Below are 19,640 nucleotides of genomic sequence, written 5' to 3'. Positions count from 1 at the left end.
TCTCGGCATCCTTAACAAACTACAGTTCTCAAGATTCTTTGGGGTAAGCCATGACTATTTAGAGTGGAACAATACTGCTTTAAACATTTAGTGCAGATGGGGCCTAAGTCACTGTAGGCACAAGATACATTTGCACCGAGGATTTTGGAGGGCTGGGAAACCTATAGTCCTCCAGATGTTATTGGGCTTCAACGCCCATCATCCCTGACCATTGACCATGCTGGCTGGGGCTGATGGGAGTTGGAGTCCAACAACATCTGGAGGACCTCAGGTTCCCCATTCCTAGGTTAGTGAGCCAAAGAAATAGTTGATGTATTAAAAAAAAAAGTACACGGGGAAACCCTTGGAGATATCTTTTCTTCTCTGTAGAACAAACCAGATTGTCAGGGTTAAGCAAAATACACCTTCCCCTGAATTTCAGTCATCCATTCACAATCCACAAAAGGGGCATTCTGGCATTTTTGGTGAGTGGGTATGTGGTTTTTCAGGGAAGAAACTCACTGGAGCTCCATTGTAGCTCTGATCGCCTTGTAGCCATCATCTTCTTTTTCAGAAAAGGGCATTCTGGGAAAGAATAGAAGATGACATCCAGGCAGTAAGAGCTTTGAGGTAGCTCTGGTGTGTTCCAGACCTTGAAAGCTGCATCCCTTGTAAAGGGAAAGTGGGGAGCCAGTTTTATCCATGAACACCTGCCCCCCACCCCCACCCCGATAAAATTAAGCAATTTGGCTGAAACGTTAAAAGTTCAGCCCAGCCTTAGCTTGGCAGGTTTTAATGTTTCCAGCTCATCAATCTGCCCCACCCCTCCCACATCCACAGGACGAGAAGGAAGGGAGAGGGGACGAAGAGGAGAAGATAACAAAGTTATACGGAGTGAAGAAAGGGACGACCATGCAAAAGTAGCCCAGTGCAGGGTTGGCTCCATTCATAGGTCAGTGCAAGGGCTGCTTCTTATCACACTTCTTGGCCAATGGCTCTAGGGCAGGGATGGGAAAACCTGTAGCTCTCCTGATGTTGCTGGACTCCAACTCCCATCATCCCTGATCGTTAGCCATGCTTGTCTGGGGCTGGTTGGTGTTGGAGTCCAACAATATATGGAGGGCCAAGGTTCCCCACAGCTGGTTTCAGGTTACACCTAGAATTGCCACAGGGTTTCTCTAGGAATCTGACAACCAGAGACAAACCATTTTGAGTGAAGATGTTCTACTAGACTGAAGCACTTTCCACAACCCATGTCACTCTTTGACTCTCTTCCCGCCCCCTCCTAAAATCTTAAGACTAATGCAGTTTTCAACGCATACCCCCATTTCCTCCCATCTGCATGATGTGCCCCTGTTTTTTTCTGGATTTGTCTACTGAAGTGTGTCGCATCTCACCATTTCCAGTCCAGCTAGGGACCTACATGGGCATTGAAGCAGGCACATCCCTACCCTGGTAAGGCATAGAAATGGATGGCTCCCCAGCCCAATCCAACAGGCCCACACAAACCTGTTTAAAATCTGGGATCCAACCAATTAGGGAAGGGGAACAATGGGCCCAGCCAAATTCAGCACCTCCCATCTCTCACCAGTCCACTCCCCTGCCCTGATTGATGGATTCCAGCTTTGCTTTGTCTTTGTTACTGGGCAAGGGGTGCACACCCCCAGCTGCTGCCTGGGCAGTCTAATGGACTGATTGGAGCCAAGGTCCAGAGGTCATTCATTTGAAGGGGATGAGCAAAGAAACCTCTGCATCCCTTCCCTTCCCCCATGCACAAATGAGTTAGTCTCATTTCTCTCACCCACCTTCAGTTTGGCCAATTTTGGCCATGTTGCCATGCAGCGTGATTTATGTCATGCACTGCCTATTTATTTTATTTATTAAATTTATTAGTCGCCCATCTGGCTGGTTATCCAGCCACTCTGGGCGACGTACAACATAAAAACCTACAAATTACATTAGAGCATTAAAAAATCTCAAAAAATGATAGTAAAACCTGTTTCATAATTCTTCTTGAAGTTTTTGTATGAAGTTATGTGACTGCCTCTTCCTTGGGAGTTTCAGTGTCTTTGGGGTTTTCGGGGGGGTATATTGTTTCTTGGGATTGTTCCACGCAGCAAGTTAATCAAGTGCAGCAATATGGAGTCGCACCTGCCAAATTGCTTTCTTCATGCTACTTCTGAGCACTGACAATGTTATTTTGATACAGAAAGACAGTGATCAAAGACCCATCAGTCCATGCTGTCAGTTATCCTGCCTCCTCCACTTATTAACAGCCTTCCGCCGGCTCTGCACAGCAGCTGCATTACCGTCTCTTTAGGGAATAATTTTTACTAGCCATTCCGCTCACTCGTTCACTTCCTCCCTCAAGATGCTTCCATGCCAGCAGTGGAGCAATCACCCTGGGAGTGGGGTACCATTTTCATATCTCTGAAGGCCTACATCCCTTATGGCAATTGCATCATGCAGATTGGCCCTCAGAATCATGTACAGTGTAGGTTGGAAACCTGATGAGTGGGTCATGCAGATTTTAGATACCTTCCTGACATTTCCCTTTCTTTCCCATTTCTCAGAAGTCTCGTCCGAATTCAACAGCACACCTCAAGAGGCATCGGAGTCTTCATCCTTTGCCATAGCTCCCCAGGACTCCTGGCATTCTATGTGCTATGGTGGGACAGATTATCTATTGCAAAATACATGCCTCAGGCTTTCCTGAACAGCTTTATTAAAGTTTAGGCATATGTTCCCAAAGACTTACTTGCAAGATCAATGGACCCCCCGGGCTGATGCTGATTTGTGTGGGAGGAAGATTACTGGAATTGTGAGGGGGGAGGGAGAAGCATTGGGCATAGGGATGGGTGAGAAATTTGATTCAGTTCACATTTAAAGTCAAATTTATCAAATCTGCACTTTCCAAAACAACACGAGAACCAAAACACAGCCATTCTTCAAAATTCACACCTATCTGAATTTTGTGATGCAGTTCTCTAAGCAATGTTTGCAAAAATCCATATATTGGGGGAAAGTGTGTGTGTGTGTGTGTGTTGTGTGTGTGTGTGTGTGTGTGTGTGTGTGTGTGTGTGTGTGTGTGTGTGTGTGTGTGTGTGTGTGTGTGTGTGTGTGAAAATGTCATGCAACATTGCAATACATTAGGATAACTTGCTTCCAAAAATTGGTATATTAGTCAAAATTGCATACAAAAATAATAGGAAACATTCTCGCTAAAAAGCTGGATAATTTGCATGAGGATTTAAAAGAAAGTTCACAAATTGCTGCAGAAATGTGGAGAACTGAATTTTTAGATTGGACAAATGAGAAGCCAAGAGCACCAAAATGGACAGACCCTTCCAGAGCCATCCTGCAGCATGGAAGCACAGCCTCCACAATTCAGTCATTTGTATTAGCAATGGCTGCATTCAGATGTAAGTCTAACAGAAGCAGCTTGTCAGGTGGGGCAGAGCTTCTACATTAGCTTCCCAGCAGGTGAATCACTGTTGCTGACCAGGAGGGGAAGGGGAGCAAAAGTCAGTGCAGTGCAAACTCATTGGCAGAGCCAATCCAGGGTATTTGCCATGCACCAACCTCCCAGCTGCCTTGCTCCTCTCCCTCCCGGTGAGCAATAGCAATCCACCTATTGGAAGCTAGTGTCATGCCTCTTTCCCCACCCAGCAAGCTGCTTCTGAATATTAAACCACAGCTTAGCATTATGTGAAGAAGCCTTAGGCTTGTGAGCTCCCCTTTCCCCTCTCCTTCTCTGGCATGGCCAAGAGAAGGAAATTGGAAACTTTTGTTTCCATTTTCAACTAACAGTTTGTCATTTGATGCAAACCCAGAGAAACCATGGTTAGTCTTAACTGTAGTTTATTCAACCCGTGGTTTCTGATCATGACTTGCTTCCCTAAATCTTGGTTAAGATTAATCACTTAGCAATGAACCATTGTTAGTTGAAAATAGAAGTGAAAATTTCTGATCTCTTTGTGGCCCTACCACAGGAGAAGAGGACACATAAACCCAAGGCTCACACATGTAATGCTAAACTGTGATTAACATTACATCCAAACTCATCCATTGTGTGACTTTCTAAGATAGAGGTGGAGTACTTATGGACCTCCAGATGGTGCTGGACATCAGTTCCCATCAGCCCCAGCTAGCACAGCCAATGGTCAGAGATGATGGGGCTTGTAACCCAGCAACTTAGAGTGCCACAGGTTCCTCATCCTTGTTCTAAGTAATTACATGGCTCTACTCCTTGTCTATTTAGATGGAAGCAAGCAACACCAGCTATGACAATTCTCAAATGGGTGAAAATAGCTGGGCACTGAAATGCCAGCCTTTTAAAGTAGCCACATTAGCTGGACTCTTCCTTCAGAAGGAAGGGAATAAGGTTCACGTCTCAAGAATAATCATACACAGATGATTGTCCTTCTCAATGCTTGGCCAAGAACACCTGTACTGCCATCCTCTTAAGCAGGACTGGCATAAGGGATTGCCATGCGTGGGGACCTGGTTCATGTTAAGAGTATGCAGACATACCTGTGATCAGGTGCTGGGGGGGTCCTACTGCAAAATGAATTCTGCTTCTTCCATTTGATCCTCAGAAAAAACAGATGCATGATTCTGAAATGAATGCTGGCTTCTCCCACACACATACCTTCCAATTTTTTTAAATTATATTTGTTTGGCACTTTTTTCTGTTGGAAAACTGCTTTGAGAAAGGATGGAGATGGTTTTATGATGAACGCAAGGGCTGACTAATCAACTCTGTGCCCAGCCTGAGAGGTTGGGGGGTGTTATTGACACAGGGCTGGCCAATCAGTGCTCTTCAAATCTGTCTTCTGTTGAAAAGAGGTTTCTCCTGAACTTGATCCAATGAAGAAAATGGCACATGTGCCCAAACTGCAGTGAGTCTGCTTCTTAACCATCCCAATTATTAAAACAAAGCATGTCTGTGCTAGGGATGGGCGAGAAATTTGATTCAGTTTGCATTTCAAGCCAAATCTATCAAATTTGCACTTTCCAAAACAATATGAGAGCTGAATCACAGTCATCCTTCTAAATTCACACTTATTTGAATTTTGCAAAGCAGTTCACCAGCCAAACAATGTTTACAAAAATGCATGTCAGGGGAAAGTGTGCATAAAAAGGAATATATGAGTGAAAATAACATACAAAAATGCATAATATGATGAGAAATTGAGCGCAAAAATGTGTACATCAGTCAAAACTTACAGCAAAAAAAATGTGTTTATTAGGAGAAATTTGCACTAAAATGCTGGAGAATTTTAATGAAGTGTTTTTTTAAAGAAAAATCACAAATCACTGCAGAAATATGGAGAACTGAATTTAAGACTGCAAAAATGAGAAACTAAGAGTACCAAAATTGACATAACTTTCCATCCCTAGTCTGAACAGGAGGTCATCTGATAAAAAGGATGATGGCTAATAGGAAACTCACAATGGAGTCTGACTGCCCCATTCCTAGCCAATGCCCAACCACATCATATGTGCTCTTGATATCTATAGGTGAGTTTCCCCAAGATTGACTTAGTTTGACACATTCTGTTTCCCAAACAAATATGATGATAGTTCGGCTTTGTTCCAATCCAGTCTAGATGGACATCCAAGTCAGATGCCAAGTAGCCCCATGGAAATGAAATTTCATCTACAGAAATAGGTTGGCAGACAGAGACAAAGAACATATTTCTTCACACAACATGTAATTGATTTATGACATTTGGTGCCTCTGCTTTAGATGGCTATAACAGGCTATTAGACAAATTTGTTGGAGTCAAGGTCAATCAATGGCTGAGCTCAATAGACATCCCATCACCACAGGCAGTGGTGTTCTATAGTTGCTGGGGAGAGGCAACAGCTTATTGCTTTCAAGCAATACCTGTGGGTTTCCCCAAAGCATCTGCTTGGGCAGTGCAAGAAGCCAGACACTGGAGTTGATGGACTTTCTGTCTGATCCAGCAGAGCTCTTCTTATGTTCTTAAGCAGGTATGGGAAACCTTTGGCCATCCAGATGTTGCTGAATATCTGAACATTCCCATCAGGAAGCATGGTCAATGGCCAAGGATGATGGGAGTTGCAGTTCAGCAACATTTGGAGGGCCAAAGATTCCCCACACCTGTTCTTCAGTTCAAACATTGCATGGTTTGGCCCTAAGACTCTCTGTATAGTGAATATGCCTTCCCATGCAATGTGTAAATCAGGGTGGGGACTTTTTCCAGCTCGATGGCCACATTCCATTCTCGGCAACTTTCCAGGGGCCACATACCAGTGGTGGGCAGGGCCAGAAGCAAAAGTGGGCAGGGCAATTAGTGTAAATTTTACCTTTTCTACAGTAAGCTAATTTCTACACGACACTCAATGCACCCCTTCTCTCCCCTTCATCCAGGCATGCAAAAGGCATGCAAAAGCAAAAGCACTCAAGGCAGGTGTGAAGCAGGGATGGTGAGGGGCGTGGCCTGAGGAAAGAGGGTGTGGCTAGGGAGGAGATGTGACCTGTGGAGAGCCCCAAGTAGGGATAGATGAGAAATTCAATTCAGTTCACATTTCAAGCCAACTGTATCAAATTTGCACTTTCTGAAACCATATGAGAACCATATGATGCACAGCCATCCTTTGAATTCCGCACTTATTTGAATTTTGCAATGCAGTTTGCCAATAAAACAATGTTTACAAAATGTGTATGTTTGGGGAAAATGTACATAAAAAACATATGAGTGAAAATAGCATACAAAATGCATTATATTAGGAGAAATGGCTTGTAAAATTATGTACATTAGTTAAAACTGCCTACAAAAATGTGTTTATTAGGAGAAATTCGCACTAAAATTCTGGAAAAATTTCATGAGGATTTTTAAAAAGGAAATTCACAAATGGCTGCAGAAATATGGAGAACCAAATTTAAGTTTGGAAAAAGGAGAAATGAAGAGAATTGGAATTGACAGATCTTTCCAAGGGCCAGATGAAGAGGCCTGGAGGCCTGAGGTTCCCTAGCCCTGGTCTAATTGTATTGCATGAGCCAAGAGTGAGATGGCTGGAAAGCCAAGGAGTCCCACCCAAAATCATTTATCTCAATGGCAGTGTCTTATTTGTACATTTATGAACAAGCTGCCACTGGAACCCTGAGGATCTTTAAGCACAGCGATATGAGTCACTAGCAAGGCAGCTCCCATCCTCCTCAGAGTTCTTAAATGAGGCTCCACATGTGTTGCCCCAGAGGCTGATGGGAAGTCTCTGTCCTCTCATGGATGGGAGTCGAGAGGCCGTAGCGTCAAGGAGATGGGCTTGTCCGGGACCAAGATCACTTTGAAAATGGTATCGATGTTCACTCCTCTCTTTGTCTCAATCTTGAAGTTTTGCAAGATCTGGAGAGAGGGAAGGGAAAGTATCAAGTGAAACAGTAAGCAGTATGTGATCCAAGTGGGCTTGCAAGGTCATAGGCATGGGCCCCAATACTCAGATTTGGGAATCAGTACTCAGGGAAGCAATCTCAGGGACTATCAGCTCCTCTCAAATTATTCCCTTTGGATCCCAAGTCTAGGAGTTTTGCAGCCCATGAGGCTGGAAGCAACAGTAGTATTTTTAAAACACTTGTTTTTCTCTCATCCTGCTGAAAGAGAAAATATGGATTGCACCCAACTAAGTAATACTTTGAATAGACCCACTGAAGTCAATGACCTTAACTTGGTAATACCTGTTGATTTCAATGGGTCTCTCCTGAGTAAGACTTAAGTTGGATACAACTCTGGGTTCTGGATTGTTATTCGTGTGTTATTGCTATCAGCCACCTAACGCATCATTCTGTGGAAAGGTGGGACTCAAATTTAAGCTAATAAAACAAAAATAAATAAATATTGGATGTTGTCGTGCTTTTTTCAACGTTTCCTTAATTTTTCCAGTTTTGGAGGGTGGGAATCTTCCCCAAACAATCTTCTCCCTCTACAATTTCATCTTCAGCCCATAAATAACTACAGCAATCAAGGATTCATGATTTCATCCATCCCTCTGTTTTCAGTAGAGTCACAACCTGCACCATCCTCAGTTCCTCAAAGATCTAACCAAAATGACCTGCAAGTAAGTGTGTGTGTGTGTGTGTGTGTGTAGCGTGCGTGCGTGCATGCGTGCGTGTGTGTGTGTGTGTGAGAGAGAGAGAGAGAACTGGACTAGAACCTGGGAGACCAGGATTCAAATCACCACTCAGCCACATGAAGCTCACTGGGTGGCCTTGGGCCAGTCCCCATCTCTCAGCCTAGCCTACCTCACAGGCTAAAATGAGGAAGGGGAGACCCACATAAGCCACCTTGAGCTCCTTGGAGGAAAGAAATGCAGTACAATAAAATAATTATTATTTGCCCTCAGTTTGAGGATAACTACTATACCTTGATGTCTATTATGAACCATCACAACTAGCTAAGGAAAGGGATGGTTTTTAGCCCTATTTCCATCTCTAACCAACAATGCATCAGGTTTCCTCTTTCTCTTGCTTTCCAGACACCTCCTCCAGCAATAGCCAGGCTTTAGGGCTTAAATTCTAGAGGAAAACATAAGGGGGGCCATAACAAAATCCACCAGCCCACCCTGATGCCCTCCACTTTTAGCTAAATCATACCCTTTCCCAAAACATTCTGAAATGTCAGCCAAGCTCCACACTGTTTGCAACTGCAGTGAAGAAAATTTGAGTGAGAATCTTGAACCGAATGTCAGTGGGGCTTGTAAATGTGACTCATTACTTTGAGCAAGCTAAATCTAAGAGCAATCCCAAGAAGCTAAAGGTTTATTTAAACGTTTGTTTTCATTTTGATTGTATTTTAAACTGAGAGTATATTTATCCATGCTTTATGCCTGTGCTAATAGGCATTTTTACTGTATTTTCAATGGCCTAAACTTTGGATTGAATTAGCCCCCAAAGCCTTCTGAAATGTTAGCCAACACTCACACTCGGCCAGGCCAGGCCAGGCTTCCCTCAAATGTTATGTATTTCCCATACAAATGGTGTAGTCATGGGGGGGGGGCAGTGTCAGACTCACATGGATCAAGAACAGCTGCATCTCCAGCTCAGCAATCCTGCGCCCCAGGCACTGGCGTGGTCCAAAGCCAAAACTCAGCCCTCGGAAGTATTTAGAGTCTTCATCCAGCCATCTGTGTGGGTTGAATTGCTCAGGCTTGGTGAAAAACCTGGGATCTCGACCCATTGCATAAATTCCTATTTGGACTAATGTCTGTGAGGAGGGGAAAAAAGGGCTAGTCAAGCACTCTTGAATATATTATTATTATTATTATTATTATTAAACAACCTGCCCTTCACCAGCAGGTCCCAGGGCAGTTTACAACAGTTTAAAATTCAATGTTAAAAACAATTTTAAAATATTAAAATCACAAGAATAGGGAATCATGCAGCATGCATGGAGTTGTCTGTGAGTTTGCCTTGGATCTTTGGATCTTCCTTCGAGACGCTTCTCCACGTTTCCCTGTGTAACAAGGTGAGGTGGAACCTTTTTGGTGGTAGCTCCCTGTTTATGGGATGCCTTCCCCATAGAAGCTCACCTGGCACTTACATTGGGGATCTCTTTACAGCCAAATAACTACCTTCCAGGCCGGTCAATCGGGCCTTTTGAACATTATGAGTTGTAGCCAACTCAGTCATACTTGGCCAAAGTCTGGGCCTCTGCCACAACGGAGGCATCCATCAGTGGCATTCCTCTATGCTGGTGGAGGCCAGCAGAGAGGGGCCCATGCTTCATCCACCCATCAACATCAGTCAGAGGTTAGGATTTCAGCTTAATGAATGAAACACTTTTCTTTCTTTTTTTCATTTTTACTGTGGTATCATATCTGCTGAGTCCACATCTGGTAACTAATGACAGGTACTGTAGATAATAGGTTTAGCTGTGATTGCCTTTCTCAGGTATGGGAAAACCTTTGGCCCTCCAGATGTTGCTGAACATCGCTGGCCATTGGCTATGCTTGCTGGGGCTGATGGGAGCTAGAGTTCAGCAACATTTGGAGGGCAACAGGTTCCCCACATCTGGCCTTACACTTCAGTAAATATCAAAGGTTTCACCCCCTCGGCCCTTAATCCCCTGAAAATTTAAGCTGTTCTGGGGAAAAAAAATTTTTTTTTTTTGCTAAAGAGCAGGACAAAAATCTTTAAACGAATGAATGAATGAATGAACGAATGAATAAGGTGGGATTTGCCACCATGAGTTCAAGCTCATAGCTCATCCTGTGAACTGCCACATGACACCAACTTACATTCTGATGATCTTCATGCAGTAGTGCGGTTAGATCATTTTCAATTCTGGACTTAATGGCTTGTATCTAATCTTCATTCTCCTGAGATTAAGCCCACTGAAATGGATGGATATGAGTAACTTATGTCCATTGATTTCAACAGGTCTACTCTAAGCAGTACTTAGTTGCTACAACTCTAACTGTAGAGCTTCGTCCTGCTGGTGGCTTTTCATACATGGTTGGGCATCTTGCCCATGGCCCATAGTGATTTATATTTACATTTGTTTTAAATTAAATGGCCCATATTTAAAAGATCTCCCCACTTTTTAAAAAAACTAGGTGAAGGGTTTCCAAATTGTGGTCTGCAGACCATCAGTGATCTGTGAGCTTCATTCAGGTGGTCTGCGGCGGTGTCTATAGATTTGTGGTTGAAGATGGAAGGTGGTACATCCATTGTATTAAATATTCATATAGATTTTATAGTATTTTTATTGCTTCTTTTATGTCTTTTTAATTGCTTCTATGGAAGGGGATGGGTTGAAACACTTCCTATTAATACACATTCAAGGCAAACAGCCCAGAGGTGGGAGTGAGTGGAGGAGGAGAATCAAAAGAGAGCTGACTGCAGTTGAGCTTATGCAGAACTGAAAGCCAGATTAGATAGAAGATAGGGGTGAAGGACAGGAAATTAATGTGCTTTCAAAGTAATGGCCAGATGAGCCTTCCCCAACTCGGTGCCCTCCAGATGTTGCTGGGCTTCAACTCCCATCATCTCTGACTATTGGCCATGCTGGTTGAGGCTGAGCTGGAATCCAACAGCATCTGGACGGCACCACATTGGGAAAGGTTGGTCTAGTCGCTCAAAGCAGCCCAGCAACTGTGCAGCAAAGTCCAAGGAGTTTCATAAAACTCCCCTGCCTTCCAGCTGGTTTCCCCCACTGGCCTCCATCCAAAGGATTGTAGCCTGCCTCCCTGCTGCCCCTCCACTCCCACCAACACAGATTTCTTTCTCCAAATGAAGCCACAGATGCTCTAACTATCCCAATGTCCCAGAGGTAGCCCTTATTCATCTGTTTCAGTGGGAGATCATCTGCCTTGCAAACAAAAGAGCCCAAGTTTGATTCCCAGCATCTCCAGGTAGGGCTGAGAGAGACTTTTGCCAAAAACTCTGGAGAGCTCCTGCCAGTCAGTGTAGACAACAGTGAACTGAATGGACCCTTGGCCTGAGTCAGTATAAGGCACCCTCCTATGTTACTCCTGGCCCTATATCCCTCATAGGGATTTAAATTCTAGAGTGCTTGAATGTAAATTTCTGTCAGGACAGTTGACCCCAAAAGCCCCCCAAAAAGACAAACATATATACAAAGTAGGGACAGTGATTGACCAGAAACACATTCCTGAAAATGGTAGTGCTGTGCCAAAACATGGTCTCCAGTTTCTCAAACATTTTCTTCCCCTGTGAAAGAGACTCCATTCTTTCTGCCTCTTTCTCAGTGCATTTGTGAATTTCTTTTAAATTGGTTGGTGTGGAGTTTGGAGCTTAACTTGTCACTGCAATGTGTGCGTTTTTTCCTTTCCAGTAAACATTTTAGGAATTGTCATGTATGTTGTTTTTGATTGGGCATTTAAACTGATTTTATCTGCTTGCATTTTATTTTTTGTTGGGTCACTTCGAGATATTTCTTTTTGTATAAAGCACCAAAGAAATGATGGTGATGGTGATGATGGTGATTTTGCCAGCACTCTGCAGCCTCTCTGACTGACTGCACTTCCTGACTTGAAAAAATCCCATAAGAGGAGTTTTATTTTTATTATTTATTTTTTGATATATATCTCGCCCTTCCTCCCAACAGGAGCTCAGGCGGCAAACAATCGCACTAAAAACACTTTAAAACATCAAAAATGTTTGAGTTGCCACATGATGACTTTCCTGGGGCTTTGATTGAATCACAGAAAGCCAGGAAGTTTGCAGAGGGCCAACCACTGGTGAGATGATTCATAGAATGAAAAAAAGGACATTCACAGAAACCTCAGGGCCACCTCAAAAACAAGGTAAGTGCAGCCAAGGCCCTTGCACCTCATGCATGAGAATTTGATTGGGTTATATTCCACAAAGCCTTAAGTAAGTCATTCCGTCAGCTTAAGGATTTCTGCTTGCACAACTGAACTTCTCCCCCCTCTCCATTCCCATGCATCCCCTAAATCTATTTCAGAGCAGATTTGGGAAGGGCAGAGGGGGAGGGGAGGCGGGAAGTCCCATTGCACTAGCAGTAATCCTTGCACTGACAGGACGACTTACGTGAATACTACCCACTGCAATTTTCTCTCCCCTTTGCTAGTTTTCAAATGCAATTTCTTTTCTCTTTCATAGAAGGAGAATGGTTGTGGGGTGAAATACAGGAGACCTTTTGTGGCATAGCCCTAGAAAACAGGCACTTTCCCTGATTAACAGGAATAGTTGGGTTGTATGCATTTCATGGAAGAGAATGCATGGGCTGTAGTGGGTCAGAGTGTTGGATTAATTGCTGCTCAGTCAAAAGGCTTACTGAGTGATCTTGGGCCAATTATTCTCTCTCATTCCTGCCTCGCAGGGCTGTTGTAAGGGCAAAAAAGAGGGAGGGACCATATATGCCAATCTCAGCTCTTTGAAGCAAGGGTTCTTTGAAGCTCTTTGAAGAAAGCAGGACTATGTAAGGTTAAGTATACTGAATGGATGTATTGCTTGCCACTAAAAATTTCCAAAGTGATTTATAACTAAGTTTTTCAAAATCGCTTAAATATATTAAAAACGGATCTACCTATATAATCATATCATTGCTGCTGCCCAAATACCTGGTGGAAAAAAACTTCTTTGACTAGAACTAGGGATGTGGGAGAGATTCAACCAAGTTTGCTTTTAAAACCGAAACTCTCAGATCTGCTCTTTCCAAAACAATATGAGAACCAAACACAGCCATTCTTTGACATTCACACTAATTCAAATTTTGCAATGCAGTTCTCCAACCAATGTTTTTTTAAAATGCATATTTTAGGGAAAAGGGTGCCATGTAATGAATACACTGGTGAAAAATAATATACAAAAATGCATTATATTAGGGGAAACTGCTTACCAAATGGCATATAAAAATGTGTTTATTAGAACTTGGCACTAAAAACTGAAGAATTTTTTTTAAAAAAAACCTACAAATTGCTGCAGAAATGTGAACTTGCTTCAGTTGTTCATGCTCTAGTAACCTCTAAATTAGATTACTGTAATGCGCTCTACGTGGGGCTGCCTTTGAAGACGGTTCGGAAACTGCAGCTCGTGCAAAATGCAGCGGCCAGATTGTTAACAGGGACCAGGCGGTCCGAACATATAACACCGATTCTGGCCCACTTGCACTGGCTGCCTATATGTTTCCGGTCCCAATTCAAGGTGCTGGTTTTAACCTATAAAGCCTTACATGGCCTGGGACCACAATACCTCATGGAACGCCTCTCCCGATATGAACCTACCCGTACACTTCGTTCAACAAAGAAGGCCATCCTCCGGGCGCCTACTCAGAGAGAAGCTCGGAGGGTAGCAACAAGAAAAAGGGCCTTCTCAGTGGTGGCCCCCGAACTATGGAACGATCTCCCCCTTGAAGTACGCCTGGCGCCAACGTTGTTATCTTTTCGGCGCCAGGTTAAAACCTTCCTCTTCTCTCAGGCATTTTAATCATGTAACATTATCACATCTTCGTACTTTTACATTTAATAATTTTAGTATTTTAGTATATTAGTATTTTAATATTTAGTATTCCTGTGTGTTTTGACTTCTATATGTGGTTTTAATTGTATATTGATGTTTTATTCTGTTGTAAACCACCCAGAGAGCTTCGGCTATGGGGCAGTATAGAAATTTAATTGATAAATAAATAATAAATAAATAATAAACTGAATATAAGATTGGAAACATGAGAAACTTGGAGAACCAAAACTGTCAGATTCTCCTATCCCTACCTTGCACTGAAGCAATGACAAGTTTGGCTAAAAACACAGCATCATTGTAAACACACACCACCGTAAGTATAATAAGAAATGTAAGAATCATGTCATTCCATACTGGTTACTCACCTTGGCAGGAATAAAGTAATTCTGAAGGGTAATGTCTTGTGCCAGGTATCTTTGTATCGTCACTGCAACTGGGTGGAGCCTTGCAGAAAGTGGAAGGGGCAAGACAGGAGGCATTTATCCACTCAGCACTAATACACTCTAGAAGCTTGAACCCAGGAATGGATGGAAGTGCAGTCCACTTTTTATTATTTGACACCCCATGATCTACCAAAGTGTGTTAATTTTTACAAAGCTGGCGAGCATCCTTAGGATCTCTAAATAAAGGTGCATAATAATGCCATACCAATTAAGTGTTCCTGAGGAAGGCCCCAAGAGCTCAGAGGCAGAGCGCATGCTTTGCATATGGGAGGTCCCACGTTCTGTCTTTGGCATCTCCCATTTAAGCAGGAGCGGGAAACCTATGGCCCACCGGATTTTGCTGGACTACAACTCCCATATTCACTGACCAATAATTCCTGACCATATTCCATGACCATCAGCTAGGAATGTGCTGAGCTGCTAATTCCGTCCCATTTTAGTCTTGGTGGCACTCAGTCATTGCGTGCAATTCCATCCCATTGTACACATTTTGTGTGTATTTTTTATATAAGCACACACTTAGCTAAAATATATGCCTTTCAATGCACTCCCCTGTAAAATACACATTTTGTATTGGGAGGAGGAGAAGGATTTATTTTGTATTATTATTGTTTATTTGTCATGTAAGAACATAACAGCTCTGCTGGAATCACGCCAGTGGCCCATCTAGTCCAGCATCCTGTTTTCACAATGGCCAACCAGATGCCCCAGTGGGAAGCCCACAGGCAGGACCTGAGCACCACAGCACGCTCCTCCCCTGCAGTTTCCAGCAACTGGTATTCAGAAGCATACTGCCTCCAACAGTAGAAGTAGAACTAGGTCAGTAGCCACTGATAACCTTCTCTTCCGTGTATCTTTTATGTAAATATATTTTTCTGCACACTTTTGGAACACAGAAAATTCATTACAAGAACCAGAGAAATGCACAGTCAAACTGGGAGTTGTGTTCCAATGCACAAGCAAGATCAGGACTAATAGATCAGGTTGGCCCATTACAAGAAAAGCAGACCAAACCAATCCCTTCCCTATCCCTAACATTGAGAGCTGGAGTTCGACAACATCTGGAGGGCCACCAGTTCCCTCATCCCTGGCGTAGACAATCCTGAACGAGATGGTCCATCCCTGTATAAGCAACGGCAGCTGGTGTCTCCATGTCAGTGGAGCAGTGGGATCTGCTCTGGGTTTTAGTCCGAACTTTCAAGGAGCTGTCCAAGATGCCCCACTGACATAGAGCCACCAGCCATCACTGATTATAAGGCAACTTCCTAATTTTCTAATGCAGAGGTGGTGAACCTGCAGTCCTCCAGATACCGTTGGGCGAGAACTACCATCGGCCCCAGCAAGCATGGTCAATAGTAAGGGATGATGGAAGTGATCGCTCTGCAACATCTGTAGGGCCACAGGTTCTCCATCCCTGTTCTAATGGCTGGTGAAGGGCAATACTTCAGTGGTAGAGAGCACACTTTGCCTGCAAAATGTCCCAGATTCCAGATATTTCCAGGTTGGGCTGGAAAAGGCCTCTGGGTGGAATTCTAAAAAATTATCTCTGTTCCTGACCTTTCTCTCCTTCTCCCACCCCCTTTTCTCTCTCCATTTCTGACCCTCCTTTCCCTGTTTCTCCCACCCCCTTTCCTCTCTCACTTACTGCTACTCCTTTTGTCTCTTTCTGCCACCCCATTTTCTCTCACTCGCTTTCTGCCACACACCCCTTTCCCCCCTCCTTCATGAAATTAGGCCAAGGGCCACATATGGTCTTTGGGCCCCAGCTTGCCCACCACTGCTGCAATCATCATAGAAAAGGACCCTCCCACCCATCTTACCTTAATGTTTCCTTAATGGTAGCTTTGAGCAGTGGGACAGATTTCAACATCTTCACCACATCTCCCTGGGAAGACAACGTGGCTGCGAGGATCTCTGACTGCAGGTGCTCCTGTATGCCTGGAGCTCGGGCCAGTTCATACATTGCCCACTGAAGGGTCATGGAGGTCTACAGGCATGCCAAGAATCAATTGTGAGTGAGGGAGGAAATGCTTGGCTAGTTTCTGCCCAAAATATTTGTACACACTATACAGGCGGCTCTTCAAACATCCTAGGTTAGAGGACAAGCTTAAGGAAGTGTGCGCCACATTTATTGCTCTGGGTACTTGAAATTTTCTCAGTTACTTGGCCCCTTTTTACTTAAGACTGTCATCACTGCATTCTTGGTTGTTCTAGATGCAGGAATGGGGAACCAACCTGCGGCCCTCCAGATGTTGGACCCTGATTCCTATCAGCCCCAACCAGCATGGTCAATGACCAGGAATTATGGGTGTTGTAGTCCAACAACATCTGGAGGGCCACAAGTTCCCTGCCTGTGCATTAATCCAAAGGTGATTGGCTGCTCACATACTGGTTTTTACGGAGCATCTCCAAAGGACCAAACAGGGAGGAAATGCCCTTTCAAATGGCCATTGACATGTCTAAGGGAGACTGACCAATGATGTGCATGAGATTTCAGGAGTGCCATTCAGATGGCGCATTCCAGCACATTCCAATGCCTGCTCTCCATCTGTCATTTGAAAGCGCCCCTCAAGAAAGCGATGCAAAGACACTTCCATCAGAGAATGCTGAAAGTTTCAGGACATTTGCCTGTTTGGTGCATGGACACAGTGTTTGGCAAGCATATTAGGGGACTATCACTGTCAAGAACTTGCCAGAGTCCCTCCTTACCGTGTCCACCCCTCCTGCCATCATCTCTGTTACGCTGGCTTTGATGTCTTCGATAGGCAGCTTGTTCTGCAGTAAGAGGCTGGACAAAATACCCGTATATTCCTGGGCACTTTTCCGATTCAGACGAAGGTCTCGGTAGATGTTCTGTATGCACTTGTCAGCTGGTGAGACAAAGGAGAAGGAAATCTGGAAGATGTATGCAAACATACACAGCTGGAGCGCTGGAGCTCTCTCCAGAGCTGAGGGCCACCAGCACACCATACACTTAAAGCACACAGCTTCCCCCAAAGAATTGTGGGAACTCCAGTTGACCCTTACACAGCTACAATTCCCAGCACCCTTAAAAAACCACAGTTCCCAGGATTCTTTGGGGGAAGTCATGTGCTGGAAATGTATGAGGTGTGATGCAGCCAGATTTAGTAACATTGGTTCCGCCAGTTTGCAGTGGTGAACAGCACAGACTGGCCAATGCCAGAGCTGTCACAGAACCACCTCCACCATCATCCCTAGACTGTCTTTGCAGCTTTGGGGGGAGGAAGAGACTGATTTACCTTTAACAAAAAATAAAAAAATAAAGATAAATCAAGACCTCACCATGAGACCTTGGGCAGAAAGCACAGGGCTAAACGAACGAATGGTCTGACTCCTTAGAGCAGCTTCTTATATTTACATAATCCAAGATGCAGCCTTGACATTGAAAACAAGCTGGAGGTCTGAGCCCCCCCCCTTGCTCCTATCCCTTCTGGGCTTAAAGACAGTTTATGTGAGTTGTCAAAGCACCCAGACTCCAATGTCATTTTCCCTACCTACCCCCCAGCAACCAAAGCTGCACGGAGTTACTTTTCGCCATGTGCTGTTTCTTCTATATACCTATTGAAGGCAAATGAGCATCACCAGGTGTGGTTGGGAGATAAGCAGGACCACACAGGCAATGCTCTGCTTTACACATATCATTTTTACCAACTATTTCAAGAAAGAAGTTACCAAAAAAAAAACACCAAAGGATTCCCCAGGAAGAACAATTGTGTCATATCCATTCTAACCCTCCCACCCCCAGGAAAAAAAAAACAAAATAAAATGGTAGGATGGTATTGCTCATAGCAACATAGCTTAGCACAAATAAAGTATACAGCATCAGCACATTCCTGTAAACCTATTTATTTTATTTATTCATTCATTGCATTTATACCCCATCTTTTCCCCAAGGAGCTCAAGATGGCATACATGGTTCTCCCCCTCATTATTTAATCCCCACAACAACCCTGTGAGGTAGGTTAGGCTGAGAGGCAGTGACTGGCCCAAGGTCACCCAGTGAGCTTCATAGCTGAGTGGGGTTTTGAACCCTGGTTTCCCAGGTCCTAGTCCAACACTCTAACCACTACACCATATTGCCTCTCTCAGCCTAGTGTAAGAAGGAGGTTTTTCTGGTTTTTAAGCAATTCCACTCAATATACCTCTTTGTCCACTCTGGTCCTTGTCCCAGAGCCTGAGGAATGCCCCCTCATTCCTGTTGTGGGTCTGTGATCTCCAATATACAGCAGAAACATATTCCATACCACAAATAGTCCAATGTTGATGATTTTCACTTTGTCAGTCTCAATTCAAAAATCAGTTTCTCAGCCACTGCAATATGCCAGATGCGGTCAGTCCATTGTTAAATGGTCAGCCATTCTCACATAACATTAAGCCATGGCTTTTTTAGCCAAAGTTCAGTTTCTTTAAATGTTTTAACCCAGCCCAGCAGGCTAACCATAGTTTGTTTTCTGGCAGCAAACCATGATATGAATATATGGTTTGTTTGTTGGCTTACAAACCATGGATTGTTTTAACTTTGGTTTGTTTGTTTGTTTATATCCCGCCCTTCCTCCCAGAAGGAGCCCAGGGCAACAAACAAAACACTAAAAACACTGTAAAATCTTTAAAAAACAGATGTTAAAATATATTAAAACAAGACAGCTTTAAAAATATATTTTAAAAAAGCTTTAAAAACATCTTAAAAAGCAATTCCAACACAGACACAGACTGGGATAAGATCTTCACTTAAAAGGCTTGTTCAAGATTCCTGAATGCCCCAGGCAAAACAACCCTGAAGTTAGCACCAGAACCACAGTAAAACAGTACCTCCGATACCCATCTCACTAAGTCGGCTCAGAAGGATACCTTGGTCAATAGTATCAAAAATTGCCAAGAGATCAAGTAAGAATAACAAGGTCACATTCCCCCTGTCCTTCTCCTAATGAAGGCCATCCATCAGGGCGACCAAGGCCAATTCAGTCACATAACTAGGCCTGAACCCAGATTGGAATGGGTCAAGATAATCTGTTTCATCCAAGAGTACTTGCAATTGCTGTGCCACAACCCTCTCAATCACCTTCCCTAAAAAGGGGGTATTTGTGACTGGGTGGTAATTGTCACAAACCAATGGGTCCAGGGTGGGCTTTTTCAGGAGTGGTCAGATCAATGCCTCTTTCAGGGTGGCTGGGACCACTCCCTCCCTCAAAGAAGTGTTGACCACACCCAGGATCCACTTGGTCATA

General features: G+C 43.8%; 2 protein-coding genes across 6 annotated transcripts in view; one reads left to right on the top strand and one right to left on the bottom strand.

The window, feature by feature from the left end:
* CCDC33 (coiled-coil domain containing 33) overlaps positions 1-2,716 on the top strand; it is a 181,491-nt gene extending 178,775 nt beyond the window's left edge. The window contains exons 20-21 of one of the 2 annotated variants that reach the window (XM_061595007.1): positions 820-931; positions 2,553-2,626. In XM_061595007.1, the coding sequence (XP_061450991.1) occupies positions 820-903 (84 nt within the window). In that variant the 3' untranslated portion in view covers positions 904-931; positions 2,553-2,626. Of the gene's footprint in view, positions 1-819; positions 932-2,552 lie in introns of both variants that reach the window. The other variant, XM_061595008.1, reaches the window with a different exon arrangement.
* A 2,587-nt stretch (positions 2,717-5,303) lies between these two features.
* The window catches only part of LOC133369639 (cholesterol side-chain cleavage enzyme, mitochondrial), a 55,178-nt gene continuing 40,841 nt past the window's right edge, over positions 5,304-19,640 (bottom strand). For all 4 annotated transcript variants that reach the window (XM_061595012.1, XM_061595013.1, XM_061595011.1 and 1 more), the window contains 5 exons: positions 17,104-17,264; positions 16,215-16,381; positions 14,317-14,395; positions 9,018-9,209; positions 5,304-7,355 (listed from right to left, as the gene is read on the bottom strand). In XM_061595012.1, coding sequence (XP_061450996.1) covers positions 7,233-7,355; positions 9,018-9,209; positions 14,317-14,395; positions 16,215-16,381; positions 17,104-17,264 — 722 coding nt within the window. In that variant the 3' untranslated portion in view covers positions 5,304-7,232. The remainder of the gene's footprint in view (positions 7,356-9,017; positions 9,210-14,316; positions 14,396-16,214; positions 16,382-17,103; positions 17,265-19,640) is intronic.

The sequence above is a fragment of the Rhineura floridana genome, chromosome 14 (genome assembly GCF_030035675.1).
Source record: "Rhineura floridana isolate rRhiFlo1 chromosome 14, rRhiFlo1.hap2, whole genome shotgun sequence".
NCBI lineage: Eukaryota > Metazoa > Chordata > Lepidosauria > Squamata > Rhineuridae > Rhineura > Rhineura floridana.
The sequence above is the reverse complement of the archived record's forward strand: the minus strand, read 5'-3'. Positions and strand labels throughout refer to the sequence as shown.